General features: G+C 38.1%; 1 protein-coding gene across 1 annotated transcript in view; it reads right to left on the bottom strand.

Moving 5' to 3' along the window:
- LOC131043761 (uncharacterized) overlaps positions 1 to 15,186 on the bottom strand; it is an 83,800-nt gene extending 68,614 nt beyond the window's left edge. The window contains exon 1 of the mRNA XM_057977001.2: positions 14,734 to 15,186. Within this exon, the coding sequence (XP_057832984.1) occupies positions 14,734 to 15,041 (308 nt within the window). The 5' untranslated portion in view covers positions 15,042 to 15,186. The remainder of the gene's footprint in view (positions 1 to 14,733) is intronic.
- Between the last annotated feature and the right edge of the window lie 559 nt (positions 15,187 to 15,745).

The raw sequence follows: 15,745 nt of genomic DNA, 5'->3' as shown, positions 1-15,745 counted from the left end.
GAAACGAGTACTTTCCAAGCCCAAAACTATGAGCCCAAACTTGGTCAATACTCCTCCAAATAGACCCACATGTCCCACCTCATGAATGCAAATGCCCATAAATAGAATGTAACTCCTCCATGAGATTTCATGACCATTGCAATCAAGGAGTTCACCTAATCAAACCAAGAGCTCCAACTTGGTGAAATAATTACTCTTATATCTATATTTAGCTGGTCAAAGATGCTCCACAAAGTCTCTTTGTGCCCCCAATTTCAATGCTCAATATAACTCTACTTACACATCATAAGAAGCAATCCAAGCGGTGGGATCAACCTTACAAGGGGAATCTCAAGATTCCTCTCCAATGTAGGGCCCAAACCCATGAGAACCAACATTATAATAATACTTAAATATTATTACGAAAGGTGTAAAACACACCTTCCTAACAAGGATGGTATTCATTGCATCATTCATGTACTCTGCCTAGTTCATATATCCAGCCTCATACTTGGTTGCAAATGTCCTTCATGATCTTAAAGATTAAATTGATGGCATCTCTATGAAGGATGACCTAGTCTAAGCCAAAGCATCATTCACTACTCAAGAAAGAATTGACTATCCTAAACCTCCTATACAAGGCCCCATGCCTATGGTCAACTCATCTAATGATTATCTATACAATATCCAACAGTGGCTCATTTGTGGCTCTGTATATTGAAAACAAGGTGAAGAAAGCATGCAATTTTAACTTATTTATGTGATTGCAAATCTGAAAAGAAGATTACCAAATCTGAAACATAAATGTGCTTGCACCATTCAACATGTAAATGAAAAAGAAGCAAATCAATAAGACACCAAATTTATGTGGAGAAACCCTTTCAAGAAAAAAATACACCCAAGAAGACAAGTATATTATTAATCTTCAAAAGAGAGATAACAACAATAATACACTTCACTTTTCCAACCAAACCAACAGCTAGATACCCGCAAATAATTAATACAAAACTACTATGTTGTGGCTCCAATTTGTAGCAAACTAAGAGAGGGAAAACCACTGTTGTTTCCCAAAACAAGAGGCAAGAAACCACTTGCAAAAAACCCATGCTTATGAAAGTGAACAGCCATGAGACATGATAAAATATTAATTTCCTTCAAATGGCTACAACATGGGTGCCTAACCCATAGCCACTCAAATCTTTAGCTTCCCAAATGCACTGTAACTTCCCAATCACTCTGTGTCATCCAATGGACAACCTTTCACATTCTAATGTTGGGCGCCCAAAGCATGACTCTTCATATCCCAATGTGGATGCCTAAAGGAGGGTAATTTGTCCATTTTGACTTATCCTTATCATTGTTCCATGTTCAACTCTTGAAAATGCAATTACAATTACCATAAAGAACGAATATTAAATAAACTTTTCCACCTTTTATCATTTTATGTTTATTAACTCAAAGTTATAGAATAGAATTGATTTTTTAAATTTTCTCATTTCAGATGCATGATGGGAGACGTTTGGTGTTAAGGTGCCAAATCCACAGAGGACTGCAGTTTGTATCTTGAGCCAGCCATGTAGTGCTTCGGGATATGAGCACAATTGGAGTATGTTTGAGCACATACACTCTAAAAAGCGCAATAGGTTGTTAGTGCAAAGGTTGAATGATCTTGTGTATGTTCACAACAACCTTCACCCCCGTCATAAACAGACCATGCGCACTGACACGTCTCCTATCACTTTAAAGGAGGTTGATCCATAGTCAGAGTGGATCACTAAGATTGAAGATCCTGTCTTCAACAATGATGACTTGGCATGGGTTGATCAGGTGGATCAAGAGGCAGAGGCAATAGCCATGGCAGAGGAGGTTAGAGCACAAGGAGACTCATTGGAGGAGGAGGAGGATGTGGATGTCACTGAGCCTGAGTTTGAACCTGAGACACCTGCAGATATCATTGTTGCAGCATCATCTAGGTTCTATCTTAAGCACACACGTAGGAGGGTTGGGGTGTTGAATGATATAGGCTCCTTTGAGCAATAGACTTCTAGCTTTTATTTTGATATTTCTTTAAAAAAAATTTGATGCCATGGATTTCATATTTCATGACTTTTGTAGACATTTGACACTATTTATATATCTAATGTGTTATTTCCTTCAGCTAAAATTTGTGTTTATAGTTTCTACTTATGTGATCTATGTATACTTGTGTATGTGTTCAAAGTAGCTTCTATTTCATGAGATTATTGTGTATTTAATGTTTATTTATTAAAGTGTGCATATAACAAGTTTTAAATCATTAAAAATCTTTGAATTTCTTGGGTTTTTCAATTTGTCGAGTCTGGGGGCCGAATCCGAGTTAGAGTCCAAAATTAGCTTGCCAAGCCCAAGGTGAGTCTGAGTCTTGTACCTTTGGTTGGGACAATTACAGTAGGGTGTCCCAAGAATCCCTCCCTCCTTAGCCCAAGGGCAACACTCCTTGTGCCCCCTTGGCCTCATGGGACCATTCAGTCACCACCATGAGGTGGTGTACTTAGGAGAGGACCTCATTGTTGTTTCCCCTCCTTTTATCCCCTTACCTACCCTAATATGATTAATTGTTGCAAAATTGGAAATCATATTATTACTATTGTTCAATATTCATGGTGCTAAATAAATAAATGTGGGTATTGTATTAGTGCATAGAGTTTCATATAGCGTATTCGAGTTTTAGCAATATCTTTTACCAGTTGTGGAACAAGATAGATCCTGCATACTTTGATCTGATCTTTCCTTTATGCTTTATTGGTGAAAGAGTCACCACCTTTTATAAGAATCGAGTCACCACTTTTTATTGCTGTCTTTGAGAATAATATATTATTCTCCAAACTGATCTCCCTTGGATCCCTTCCTTAAATGAACCTAGTCCGCTTTATATCTCCCAATGTGATGGAGAGGTCACACCTCTTCATCATGTATGCCTTTTGGCAAGAGAATCAACCTTTCACAATTAGCACCCTTTTGAAAGAGTGCAGCCACTTCCTTTTATGTGCTTCCCATTCCTTTTCTTCTTCCATTAATTTTTTCTTGATTTAAATGCTCCCTTCTTTCTTCCTTTCTCTCTCCTCCCCTTCTCGAATGAGGTTCTCTTCTCCCTTTTATATTTCATGTTTGAGGGAGTCGCAACTTTTCATTTCATGTCTTTTGACCATTCATAACTTAATTGAATTTTAATTATATTCTTTTATATTTTTATTTTAATTTTACTTTTATTCTTCTGTATTTTAATTTTATTATTATTTATTGTTAGATTGTATTTCAAAGTGGGGACATGTTGTGACCTTTTCACACATCGCCCCATTGCTAACGGGGACCCCCTCTTTTCCTGCTTTCTCACGCTGGTTAGTTTAGGGTTTTGGCAGCTTAGTGGGCAATTTTGAGTTTCCCGAGCCCGAGTCTCAGAGTTTTGATCATGCCTAGTGTCGTTTAGGGTTTTTGAATAGGATCAAGCACGTAAAGTTGAGATTTTAAATGATCCTAATTTTGTCTAATACCCTTTGAGCATTAACTTACATAACTCAGGGACGTGTCCTCGGGTTAAAATCCGTCGTCCCCATACCGGGGACGATTTGGGGAGTTGGGGACGGCTAGGGGAGGTCCCCCTGCCGTCCCCAAAATTGCAAAATTTGTGGGAAACGTCCCGAAAACTTGGGGACGGCAGTGACTCTCAAAGGGGACGTCCCCCCGTCCCCTAACCGTCCCGAGGACGGCCAGCCGTCGCCCTTTTCCCAGCACATTTAAAAAACAAAAAAAAGACTCAAATGCTCGAAAAAACATTTTTTTATTTTATTATAGGTCTATAAAATTGGATTTTCATTAATATGATGGGTAAACATGTCTGAATCACTTTCAAAAGCACTTAGAAATAATGAGCAGCGGCCTGGTAATAAATTTCACAAACACTTAGAACGCAGTAGTGCGTAAAAAAGTGGTTGTAGGTCTGCAATATTGGACTTTTCACAATTATGAAAGGTAAACAGGTCTGAATCATAGCCAAAAGCACTCAGAAATATGAATAACAGCTTGGTATAGAATTTCACAAACATCCAAAACTTTGTAGTGCATAAAGAAGCGGTTGTAGGTCATAATAGAAATGGAAGACTATCAAAATATCCTTCAACCAGAAATAAACAATGAACTACATGCAAACAAGTGTTGGCATATTGACAATGTATTTTCAATCATGAATGCATATTGAGTATTGACAATGAATTCTGAACACAAATGTGGTATGTTAAGGTTCTATAATGTACATATACTTGCTTTATCCATGTTTTCATATGAATATAATGTATATATACATGCTTTATCTGTTTTTCATATGAATATTTAAAATTTCACTATATATTTAAAATTTTCCCTATATTTTATATAACCGTCCCCTTTGCTCTCCCCCCGCCATCCCCAAAATTGGCAAAAAAAATTGTCGTCCCGGAAACTCATCCCGTCGTCCCCTGTCGTCCCCATCTCGGAAACTCAAGGTAATATAGGCGTTAACATGTTTTTGAACATCCACGTCGGTGATTTTTAAGTGCTTAGGTGTTTCCAGACCTTTTGGAGTTGTTTTCTCACTCCTAGGAAGTTATTCAAGTTGATTTCGCACTTTATCCCGATAGGTTTCCTATTTTTCGCTCAAATCTTTGGTAAATTTGCGTAAGTTCAGTTGAGTTTTATTGAATTTTGAAGTTTCCTAGTGACTTTGAGTGGAAAAATCATCATTTTCCAGATGGAAATCCATATTCTAAAGGTTAAAAGGTCTAAATTTCATACTAGAGGTGCTTTTCCCCTCATATTCCTGACTACCCATGATTTTCCCCACTCAAAATCCAAACTGGACATGGATTTCCCCAGGAATCCAGACTTGCCTCTTTTTTCCACCACTGTGAATCCATACTAAGGTCGATTTTCCCCTAGATGCATTGAATTTTGGCTAAGTGTTGGGATTACATCCTGACTACCCTCGTTTTTCCACCGGGAGTATGGATGGGATTGCGGATGACGATTGTGATGATTCCACACCTGGATCGATTTTCCACCAGACCTTTTGTGACAAGATTTTGAGGATTTTTGTGCAGATACTCATTCCTGACTCAAGGCGATTTTCCACTAAGAGAGATTTTGATGTTTTTGAGTCCGGATAATCATCCAAACTAGGATCGATTTTCCTCTATGGGGTTATTTTGATGATTTCAAGTGATTCTTGTTAGGATTTTTAATCCTTACTTAGATCGATTTTCCGAGTTGGCCATATTTGGATTTAAATTGGAATATTTTAATAAATGAGCCTCTTTTTAATTGTTTTTTTTTTTATGAAAAGCAATGATTATTTAAAATAAAAGAAAAACAATTAATGATTTGCAATAAGCATTTAATGTTTTCAACCTTCTAGAAGCAAATCGGTTTTTTGCCAGGCAAGTATAAGAACAAGCTTTTTTTATCCCACATTGCTAGTGTGGTGAAAGTTGATGGTGAAAGCAAGTTCAAAAGGAGATACCCCAGCATTATTTTATTACTAAAGTTTGTCAAGTGTATCCATGTAAGGGCGATTTCCTCTCCAGTTGGCGATTTTTGGTAGAATGTCCAAGTGAAGCGATTGATTGAAGACTATCCTCATTGCCATTCTTCTCCATTTTTCCAGCTTAGCGACATGTTTGGTGGTTGCCATTGATACCATAGTGCCACGATTTTTAGAGGTAGTGTCATTTTGGGTGAAGTTGGCAATTTTTGCTAAAGGGTGATTTTTGGTGTTTGAGGTTTCCACCTCCAACTTCAGCGATTTTTCCTTGATGTCGCCATTTTAACTTGCTGTTATCAGATTTGAATTGGCAGATTGAAGTGCATGTTGAAGACATTTTCAGATTTATGTGAGGTGGCACCATAGCTGGAGAAATACGATTTTATTTTGCAAGTGTTTTTGTGCCATTGTTGAGTGGATTCCCTTTATGTTTGGTGGTCGTCATTATCCCTACTTGCTGTGATTACTTCGGATCTGAGTTTTAACGCCATTGTTACAGCTTGTGTGACCTCCATTGTTGTCTGTTCATCCATTTTCAGACTTAGATTTCCATTGCCCAGCCAACTCCAACTTAGGTGATTTGCATTTGGGGGCATTTTGGGATCATTTTCAATCAATTCTCAGACCATTCAGGGATTGTCGCAGGTCTGCAACTTCAGTATTTGCTGCTTGTCCTCAGAAAATTAAACTTTTATCAGCCATTCCTGAATTTGATTGTTTTCGTCATCAGAATTGATTTTCATCAAAATTGTGCATATTTGGGTGATTGCAACATGTTTTGAGAGATTAATTTGTATAGTTGCAGGTTGTCTTCAGATTCGCTGGCGGCCATTGTTGACTTCGGAAGGTGTCCTCAAACTTAGTTTTGTGTGAAAACACAACCTTTCACACCTTTCCTTAGTCATTGTTGATCCGGCATACTCCTTTGCACTCTAATTTGAACAAAATTTCTAAGTATAAGGAGGTGTTGATTTTAATGAATTTCATGAGGGTTTCATACCCTAACTCTGTCACATTTCGTATTTAATTGTTGAGATCCATCTAGAGTGTGGGTTATTTTCTTGATTTCCATATCTTAATTAGCCTAAATCATTAAGAAGTCAGGAATTTTGCCAAGAATATTTTTATTTTCCTAAGTTCTAACTTCAAGCTTCGTACAGGTGCGATGTCAAAGTCCGGACTCAAGGAAAGGAGAGAACAACAGAAGATACTTGAGATTGGATTCTATCCTGAATCCAAGATGTCATCCAGATGGAAGGAGATTACGGACACGAGCATGCATATCTTGAACATGAACCAGATGCGACAGCGTATGTTCGGAATTGGAAGCCAAATTCTTTCCCCAGCCTATGTGAACATTATGAATAGTGGCATTTATCAAGTCCCTAAATTTCCACAATCCATACAATGCAGTGAGCTTATCCTGGAGTGTGTATGATGTTATGATCCTCGCTCCCGAATGATCAAGACTCCTAAGGGTGCCATCATTGCCTACCTTGCTGAGGATGCGATTGCTGAGGTGTTTGGAATTCCACGTGGAGCAGACATGAAGGATATAACTAAGGATGAATATGAAGACCGATACAAGAAGAAGATGGATGCATGCAAGACCGTGGTAAATAAGAAGTGGATGATTGAGCCTAGAACTCATCATTCCAAGGCTCCCAAGACATTCAAGTGCACAGATTTCAAAGAGGAATATAGTGATTTAGTATTCCTGCTTAACCGAGTGATGGGGATGTCGCAGGGTGCAATATACGATGGATGGATGTTCTATTTCATCCAGGATTGTCTAAAGGGAACATTAATAAATTGGTCTAGAATCATAAGTGACAATCTGGACTTTCAGCTGAGGAATGTGGAGCGGTCCAAGTCATTCGCCATTACTTCCTATTTGGTGTACCTGCTTGCACGGTTTGTTACATACAAAGGATTGATTTGTAGAGGTAAAGTCGGGAATGGGCAAGGACAATTCAGAAGTTATGAGTGTTTTCCAAAGCTGAACATGTATAGAATTGAAGATTATAAGAGAGTGAATGATGTGTTCACAATGTACATCAAGCAGATGCTGCAAGGTGGAGTCCATAGGAGGTTGTCCAAGGAGGCAACAGAGCTGATAGAGAAATATGGATCGTGGTATATTCCGTTTCCCACTTTCACATACCTTAGGATTCATGGATTTCAATCCGAACCCTACAGGCTTCCTAGGTATCCTTCCGACAGTATGATCTTGTTGGAAGTGGTGAGACAGCTTCTGGAGTTTGATTCTATTCAGAAAGAGAACCACAGGACAGAAATGACATTCCCTATTTCAGTTGGGAAAACATTGGAGGTTTGTCAGCCCGCCTTAGCAACCAACACAGCAATGAGGAGCTTGCATTCTATCGATTTGCAGCATATAAGAAATGAGAAAGGTTTGATCTAGATAAGAAAGTTGGAAGGATCAAGGGAGAGAAGTTCATCCACAAGGTAGACATAGCAGATTATTGGGCCAACCTGATGGACGAGCAGGCATTAAAGAGATGAATGTGGTCCAGGATGTCAGTGGATTTCATGAGGAAGTGTGGACTTTTCCTCATTCCTGACCAAGTGTTAGATGACAAGGGTCATACGCATCCACGGTATGAAAATGAAATGAAGAAGGCGATTTTATTGCCTAGTTGGTCAGAATCAGAAGAAATAGATTTGAATGTATTGATGAGAGAGGTCTTGAGTTTCTCCCAAGAATGGGTGGATATTCAGATGAATAAGTTAATTGATATGGGTGTCTCCTTCACTCATGAAAAGAGAAACCGGATGAATCCGCTTCCGAAGATGATCAGAGGACTATCAATGATGTCAGGATTCATGCAGATGAGGAGAGTCAAGCTCCCAAGAGAAGGAAGAACACACCAGTAGAAGTCAAGGCTAGAGGGAAGAAGATTGAGAAGGTCAAGAAGAAGAAACAAAAGACTACCATCCCTTCACCTATCAATCCTTCACCACCTCTCGATGTCTCATCAATCCAAGAAGTTGAAATGGCAGAACAAAACAAGGAGTTCAAGCAATGTTCCAACACAGTGATACTACCAGAGAATATTCAAGATTTACATGCCATAGCGACATTTGCTCCACCAAATGAGGATGATGATCAGCCAGGATCCCCTACTGTCCTTTTGGAGGTTAGTTTGGGAAAGAATGTATATGATTTGACCAGGAATAATCTTGATGATGATGATGATGATGATGTTATCTCAGCATTGAGAGAGCTTGATCGAGATATATGTCTCGATGATGGCCGCTATTCCTAATTGGTTGATGAAGAGTATGGAGAAAAGTAAGAAAATGATAGAGGCACGGCCTATTGATGACATTGATGACTACTTAGCTAGGAGCAATAAGGAGAAAGAACCTAAGAGAGCTGAGATTTTGTCACACATAGCTAGAGATGAGATAGGAATGCGGATTGTGCAGGTGGTTGTTCCCATTGCAGGTGTGACAGCGGACATTGCTACTCCCATGGATTTCCATATCACTTCAGTTGCCCTCGGCCATACTACAAGAGAGCGGGAATTTCAGGAGATTGGTGATAACCTTAGGGCAATCAGTGCGAGATTGGATAGAGAGATTGAAGAAAAGGAGAAGTACAGAGAAGAAAATATCAGACTTAGAGAGTACATTGTAGGGATAAGGCGTGAGAATCCCACCCTTATTTCCCCTATTGCAATTGATTGTGGATTACATTCACACTATAAGGCAGCGAGAGATACACTCTCGGAGGTGGAGAAATGGATTGAAAGTGCAAGAAGACAGGTGGATGATTTCTTTATTCAGTTTGTCCAGGCATATGACAGGACAACAGGGCTCATGTTTAGAATCCAGTATTTGGAGGGAGTTTGGGAAGAATTCAGACCTATCCAGGAGAAGACCATTCCACGCCTCAAAGCTTTGAAGAAGATTCCCAAGTCCACATTAATCAGAGAGAATATTGTGCATAGTGGAGATAGATACGATTTCCATGGCTGGTATTGTTCATTAGCCATGAAGAAATCAACTTATGATAACACCCAGTTGAGTTGTATAGAGATGGAAGGATCAATTCATGAGATTCAGTTGAGGATCCTTGCCTCAATTGAGGAGTTATTGGGTGTTGATGTTAGTGATGCTAGTGGTTTACACTTAGCCGAATTAAGAGAAAAGATGAAACTTATGTATTTTTGTCAATTGGACTCTTTGAAGAAGAGTCAGATAGATGATTTGGTCTCTTTGTTGATTCATGTTCATAGTTCGCAAAAGCTCATGTCAGATTGGGAGAACACTTTGGATGCTTGCTCGGATGGATTGGACGTGATTGATTTACAGCAGGATACCTTACCTAGCATTTCCATGGAGGAGTTAGATTTTGTATTGGCTAGATTCTTGGAGTATGCTAGGAGAAAGAGAGATGCAGAACAGAATCTTCTAGAAGATTCCCTATTTGATGACTAGGTATCTTTCTATTGGGCCATATGTTGGTAGCTCCTTTTTTTATGTAAACCCTAATTAGGGCAATTCTAGGGTTTTGTTGGCATGATCTTGGCCCTTGATTTAGTTTTAATCTTGGCCATCCATTTTGTATGAGAGTCTATATATACCTCATTGTCTCTCATTTGTAAGGGAGAGTTTTTGTAGAATTGTTGGTATATGCTGCAGCTATTTGAATATAAATCATTGTTCGACTTAATGGTGATTTTGTCTTTCAAATGTTGTCTTGCATTCATGGTTCTCAATTCCTCCAAGTTAGATTAAAATTTGTTTTCATGTTTATTAGATTGAGTGGAAGATTTGTTGAGTATATTTGTGTGGAATCCTTAATCCATACCACTAGCCTCTTGTCGTTGGTAAGTGTGCCTTGTGTGGTCAACTGGAAATTTATGCAAGCTTAACTTTAATTATTGTGCGTCCCTTGATATGCATCAACTTGGATGGTGTCAATGTTTGATGGTAATAATCTGAAAATCAATAAGTATACCTTAGATGATTGCACTAAGCTCGTGTCAAAACCTGTTTGTGAGACCTTGCCTAGTTCGATTCCACTAAATTTGTTCATCATTTCCTACATTTCTAGGCTTAGAATAGATTTCCTAAACCCTATTCCTTTTGCCCATTTTTTAGTAAGTCTTTAGTCCAGAACTACATCGCCATATCCTAAGTTATCAGCACACCCATTCCCTATCCATGATCTATGAAGTTAATTCGAACATTTGTGTAAGTCCCCAAGTGAAAACAGCAATTCACATCGACCATTGAGTTACCCACTCGCCAAGACCTGACATGTATAAACCTTGGAATCATTTTAGTTGATCTTACCCTTAGCATTTGAGGTGGTTTTGTTCAAGAGAGAGTAAAGTGCTTTGGTATTTTATTCTGAATGTTATGTGCCTAAAACACACATCAACGGGACATTACAAGCATCTTATCTCGAGCCATGAATTAGAATATCCTAACAAAGTCAGTTACAAGTAAAGATCTAACCAAGGTCATATTTTTGTAGAAGAAGCAGTGATGCAGGCAAAGACATGGCCAGTTGACAGGACGAAGATTTGGATGTGCTACATGTAAAATATGGAGCAAAGAGTGCAAAATTTCAAGCAGATATTGCATTCATAAACTTTTGTACATTGAAGATAAATATCAGAACTAAAAATGCAAGTGATACCCCTCCAAATAGGCCTTATAGAGACTTAAGAGTAGATTGGAACAGCTCACTGGCCCTCATTGACGGATCTAGCAAAGCCTCAGCTGAAGTGTGGATTCAAAAACTAAACAGATATTTTTTATTGAGCCCAGTGTATGAGGAAGAAGCAATAAAATTTGCAATCCTTCACCTTTAAGGGGCCATACATGAACAGTCGTATCAAGCCTAGTGACTCAAGGGCACAGCAATATCATCTATGAGAAATTTTGTGAGAGATTAGCAGCCAGATTTGAGAGGCAAGAGCTTGAAGAGCACTTTAGGGAGCTCACACGACTACACCACCAAGGCTCAGTGCACAAGTGCATGGCTAAATTTCAGAGGATAGAAGTGATGGTAACTAATGTATGAGAGAGGCGCCTAGTGTTCCTTTTCATGGAAGGGTTCAGAGAGCACCTCAATGGTCTGGCTAAGGCCCTTGGCCCAAACTCATTACAGGCAGCCATCAAAAGGGCCTTGACATTGGAACCATCTAGTTGCTTTATCTCTCCTACCTTTGATTTGTTGACATTGGAGACTACTTCACCTAGAGGATACTTTTAAGAGTCAACCATTGAAGGTGTGGGTACAAGAGGACCACAACAGCAATAGAGGACCCAACACAAATCTTTTCTGCAGAAATTGGAGATTGCACCTCTCAACCCACAAGTAATCAAGAGGCAGAACACCCCTTTAAGAGTCTAGTGACAGAACCCACAATGAGATGCAGAAGAAACAGTTATGCTTTAACCAAAAAAGTCTTGTGACCTGACAAAAAGGTGCTTGGGAAAGGGGCAAATGCATTTGATTAAGATATGCTCCAATGACAAGGGGGAGTGTGAGTTATGCATGGCAGTATAGAGTGTGGAGAGGCATGAGGTCTCACCAGTAGCCATGGTAAAAGGTCTTCCATCACCAGAAGAGGAATGCCACTTGGGGGTGGGCCAATATCCTCAATCACCCAGCCTTATCTTGTTTGAGGAAAAACAATCTCAGGAGAAGAGGACTTGTAATGTTCCCTTTTCAATCTGAGTGTTGAATGGAATTTCATCGGCAAGTAGTTAGGAAATAAAGGTCCTGTCAACAGTTATGTCAGATTAAGACTAAGTCTTTCCTTTTAAGTCTTCTTCTCAAATAACACAAGTTAGTTTCAGTTAGTTGTCAGTTATCTCACCAAATAAAGAAGTTAGTTTCAGTTATATGCAGATAATTTAGGACTTATGTGGTCAGTTATCTCCTTGAAATCTTGGAAGTGATCGATCAGTTGATTAACAATCAGCATGGGATTAATTCCAAAATTGGTGGATTGCCCAGGCTGAGGGTATTATATGCAGCATTAGAAATAATAGAAAAACATCTTTTGGAAATAAATAAAAATACTTTCTTTTGTGAAACATACAGCAACAGAGTTCTTCAGTGCCTGAGACAAGAATCCACAGGTACAGTCAGCAAGTTCTAGGGATGTAACCCTCCAATAGCCATTACCATCTTAGTTTTGCAGCAGCAGCAGTTGTTAGCAGAATGTAAGAAAGGAAGTTCCAAGTGTTATCTGCAGTATATCGGAAAGGACAGAAACCCTCACAAGCAGCCATTGTCACCAGGTAACAACAGGACTAAACAGGACTAAATCTGGGGTCTAGAATCCAATCAGCATTTAGCTTCATCCTAGGATCCATTCTGAATGCTAGGACATTTCGTGAGCTTTGTCAATGATTTGTTTTGTGGACTGTCATGGTTATCAAAAGAATAAGTAAAAAATTTTGTTCTTCGCTTTTCCTACATTATATTCTGTATCTTTTAGCTAGAATATTTCACACAGCAGGGTCGAGGAGCAAATCCCCTGCCACTAAGCCAAATTAAGGCCTTTGAGACCACACAAGCTTTCATTGAGCATGTCAATTTTCATGATTTTATTGCTTTTAACCAAACTCAAAGAATTTGGATGCCACACATGGATCAGTTTCAATTTTTGCGTATTTGAGGCAACACATTCTAGCCTACCTATATCAACATCACCCCAACTTATCTTGTGGATTATATATATGTCATCACATTAGATAAGTATGATAATATTCCTTATATTTAGTAGATAATATTTCTTATATTTAGTAGTTGTGTGTGGATTCTCCATGTTACAAAATTCAAAATCTTCAGGTCAATAGACAGTCGTGCCATTGAGGAAGCTCACTAGAAATGTTTAAAAGTGTTTATGCACACTTTCATGCACCATTGAAGCAAAGGTTAGGGTTTTCATTTTTTTAAATTGCAATCAATGGACAGTTGCAGCCAGGTCTGCATGATTGGACCTACCAGGTTCACTGAGTCCGACCAGATTTACCAGGTACCCAGGTACCAAGTCTACTGGCCTTTTCTAGGGTAATCCAGCAAGTTTGGGCAAGTCTAGGTGAGTTCTACAACTCTGGTATAGACTTATTACAATCTTCCAAACATCAAAATAGATATAAAATTATTGGATACACTCCATTGGACCCTTACAAAAAGTTGATATTATCAAAACAGCAAGAACAAATTTTGAAATGTAAGTACGATATAAAATGAATAAATAAAAAATAGCATGTATCTAACTGAAAATATTTCATATTTAGGAATCTCAAGGACACTACTCTGAGAAAACTAAACCAAGTTTCTCAACCAGGAAGATGCTTCTTTAGGACTGACATTGTTATTGCGGCAGCATTCACAAACCTAAAAATTATTTGCAACAATTAAAAATGTTGGTCCTAAGCACTTGCATGAAATCATTATACATAGGTAGGACAAGAATGCAAGAATCGCCATCAGAAACGACGCAAACATGAATACCCAAAGATACCCTCCGAAGTATTTTCTAGGGCATTAATATCAGTCATGAACATAATGCATGGACCTGTTTCTTTAATGCCCTTTGGATGCAAAATATAATGATAATCAACAAAATTGGTACTTGAGCATTTCTAACTTTGTACTTATGATTTATCAACGAGGACCCACCTCCAAGGTCATCTTTTTGAACCATAAGGTGTCAACGGAAGACATCAATGATATTGAATTTAATTACCACCAAGGATACTTCAGTAATGGTTATGGTCAGAAAGGACTACTTCTCAATAAAATACAGAAAAAAAAAATCCAAAAGCACCATTAAATTGTGTATTTTTATTATAATATGTTTACTTAACTATAAAACAAGTTTGACTAACTTTGTGTGCAATATACAAGTCGAATGCACAATTTAAAAATGTGTTGACTGTACTTCAGTAAGACCTTAAATACAAATAAAAATTATGGCACAATAGCTGAGACTCTGGATGAGGGTTGTCAATTTTACCATTGACAGAGGACATGTAACTGTACCATAGATTTTATTAAGACTGAATGTTAGTCAATTTGCATTCCACGGATAAATAAACAAAAAACCTATATGGATACTGTCTTTTTGGCTTACCCAGAAAGGGCAGAAATATTTATGGGGAAAGAAAATGTTGTGTTAAACTAAGGAATAGTTAGTTACCATGCAGGCTTGGTGTCCCAGACGGAATCGTATTCCAAAGATAGGGCATTTAAGTAGCCATCCATGTCTTTGACGCTTCCATCCTCCTCCATAAATATATCCATAGATTCCTCCATCCTATCTTTGTCGTAGGCTCTGTTCGTGACTCTTTGCCATTGATTTCTTTCACTGGATAATTCTATCTTCCGAGTATTAGTGAAGATGGGGGATACATTACAGGAGAGTAATTTGAATGCAGATGTTGGAAGTTCATGTTTAGAATTACTGTATACAATTGAAAGGGGGAAGGAACCAACCAGAGTGCCCATGTTTATGTCTCTGCACTTCGCTAGCTGTCTACTTGATAATAAAAATGCATTGTGGTGCAATTAAAACGATATGAGGTGTATCCATGGCGCATGTTTTCACCTCCAACGAGCTTATTAAGCTCCATTATTGGTTCCCTTGCTTAACCGTGTCCTATGAGAAAATCATTTGAATGAAGGAAGGAAGATAGCTAGCATTATCTTTCTAGTTTCATAAATGGCAAATTAAATTAGGTAATGTAGGAAATAATGTGCTGTATTTCAATTAGGGGAGAGGATAGAGTAGTCGCTCATCCTAATTTCATATGTATTATAATTGAATTTCGATAATATTTTTTAGAATTTTTTATATGATTTGAAAGTTATTGTTTTACTTTTTGGTAGTCATAATGAATAATATTTGTCAAAAAGTGGTCATGTAGATGTGAATCATTTGAATGAAGGAAGGAAGATAGCTAGAATTGCTTCTTTCACATTATCTTTCTAGTCTCATGAATGGCAATGTAAGTTCAGTAATCTAGGAAATAATGTGTTATATTTCAATTAGGAGAGAAGATAGAGTAGTCGCTCGTCCTAACTTCAAATGTATTAAAATTAGATTTCGATTAAAAAAAATAGATTTTTTAATATGATTTTAAAGTTTAAAGTTATTGTTTTACTTTTTGGTAGTCGTAATGAGCAATAAAGGTCAAAAAGTGATCATGTAG

The sequence above is a fragment of the Cryptomeria japonica genome, chromosome 8, assembly GCF_030272615.1.
Source record: "Cryptomeria japonica chromosome 8, Sugi_1.0, whole genome shotgun sequence".
Lineage (NCBI taxonomy): Eukaryota > Viridiplantae > Streptophyta > Pinopsida > Cupressales > Cupressaceae > Cryptomeria > Cryptomeria japonica.
The sequence above is the reverse complement of the archived record's forward strand: the minus strand, read 5'-3'. Positions and strand labels throughout refer to the sequence as shown.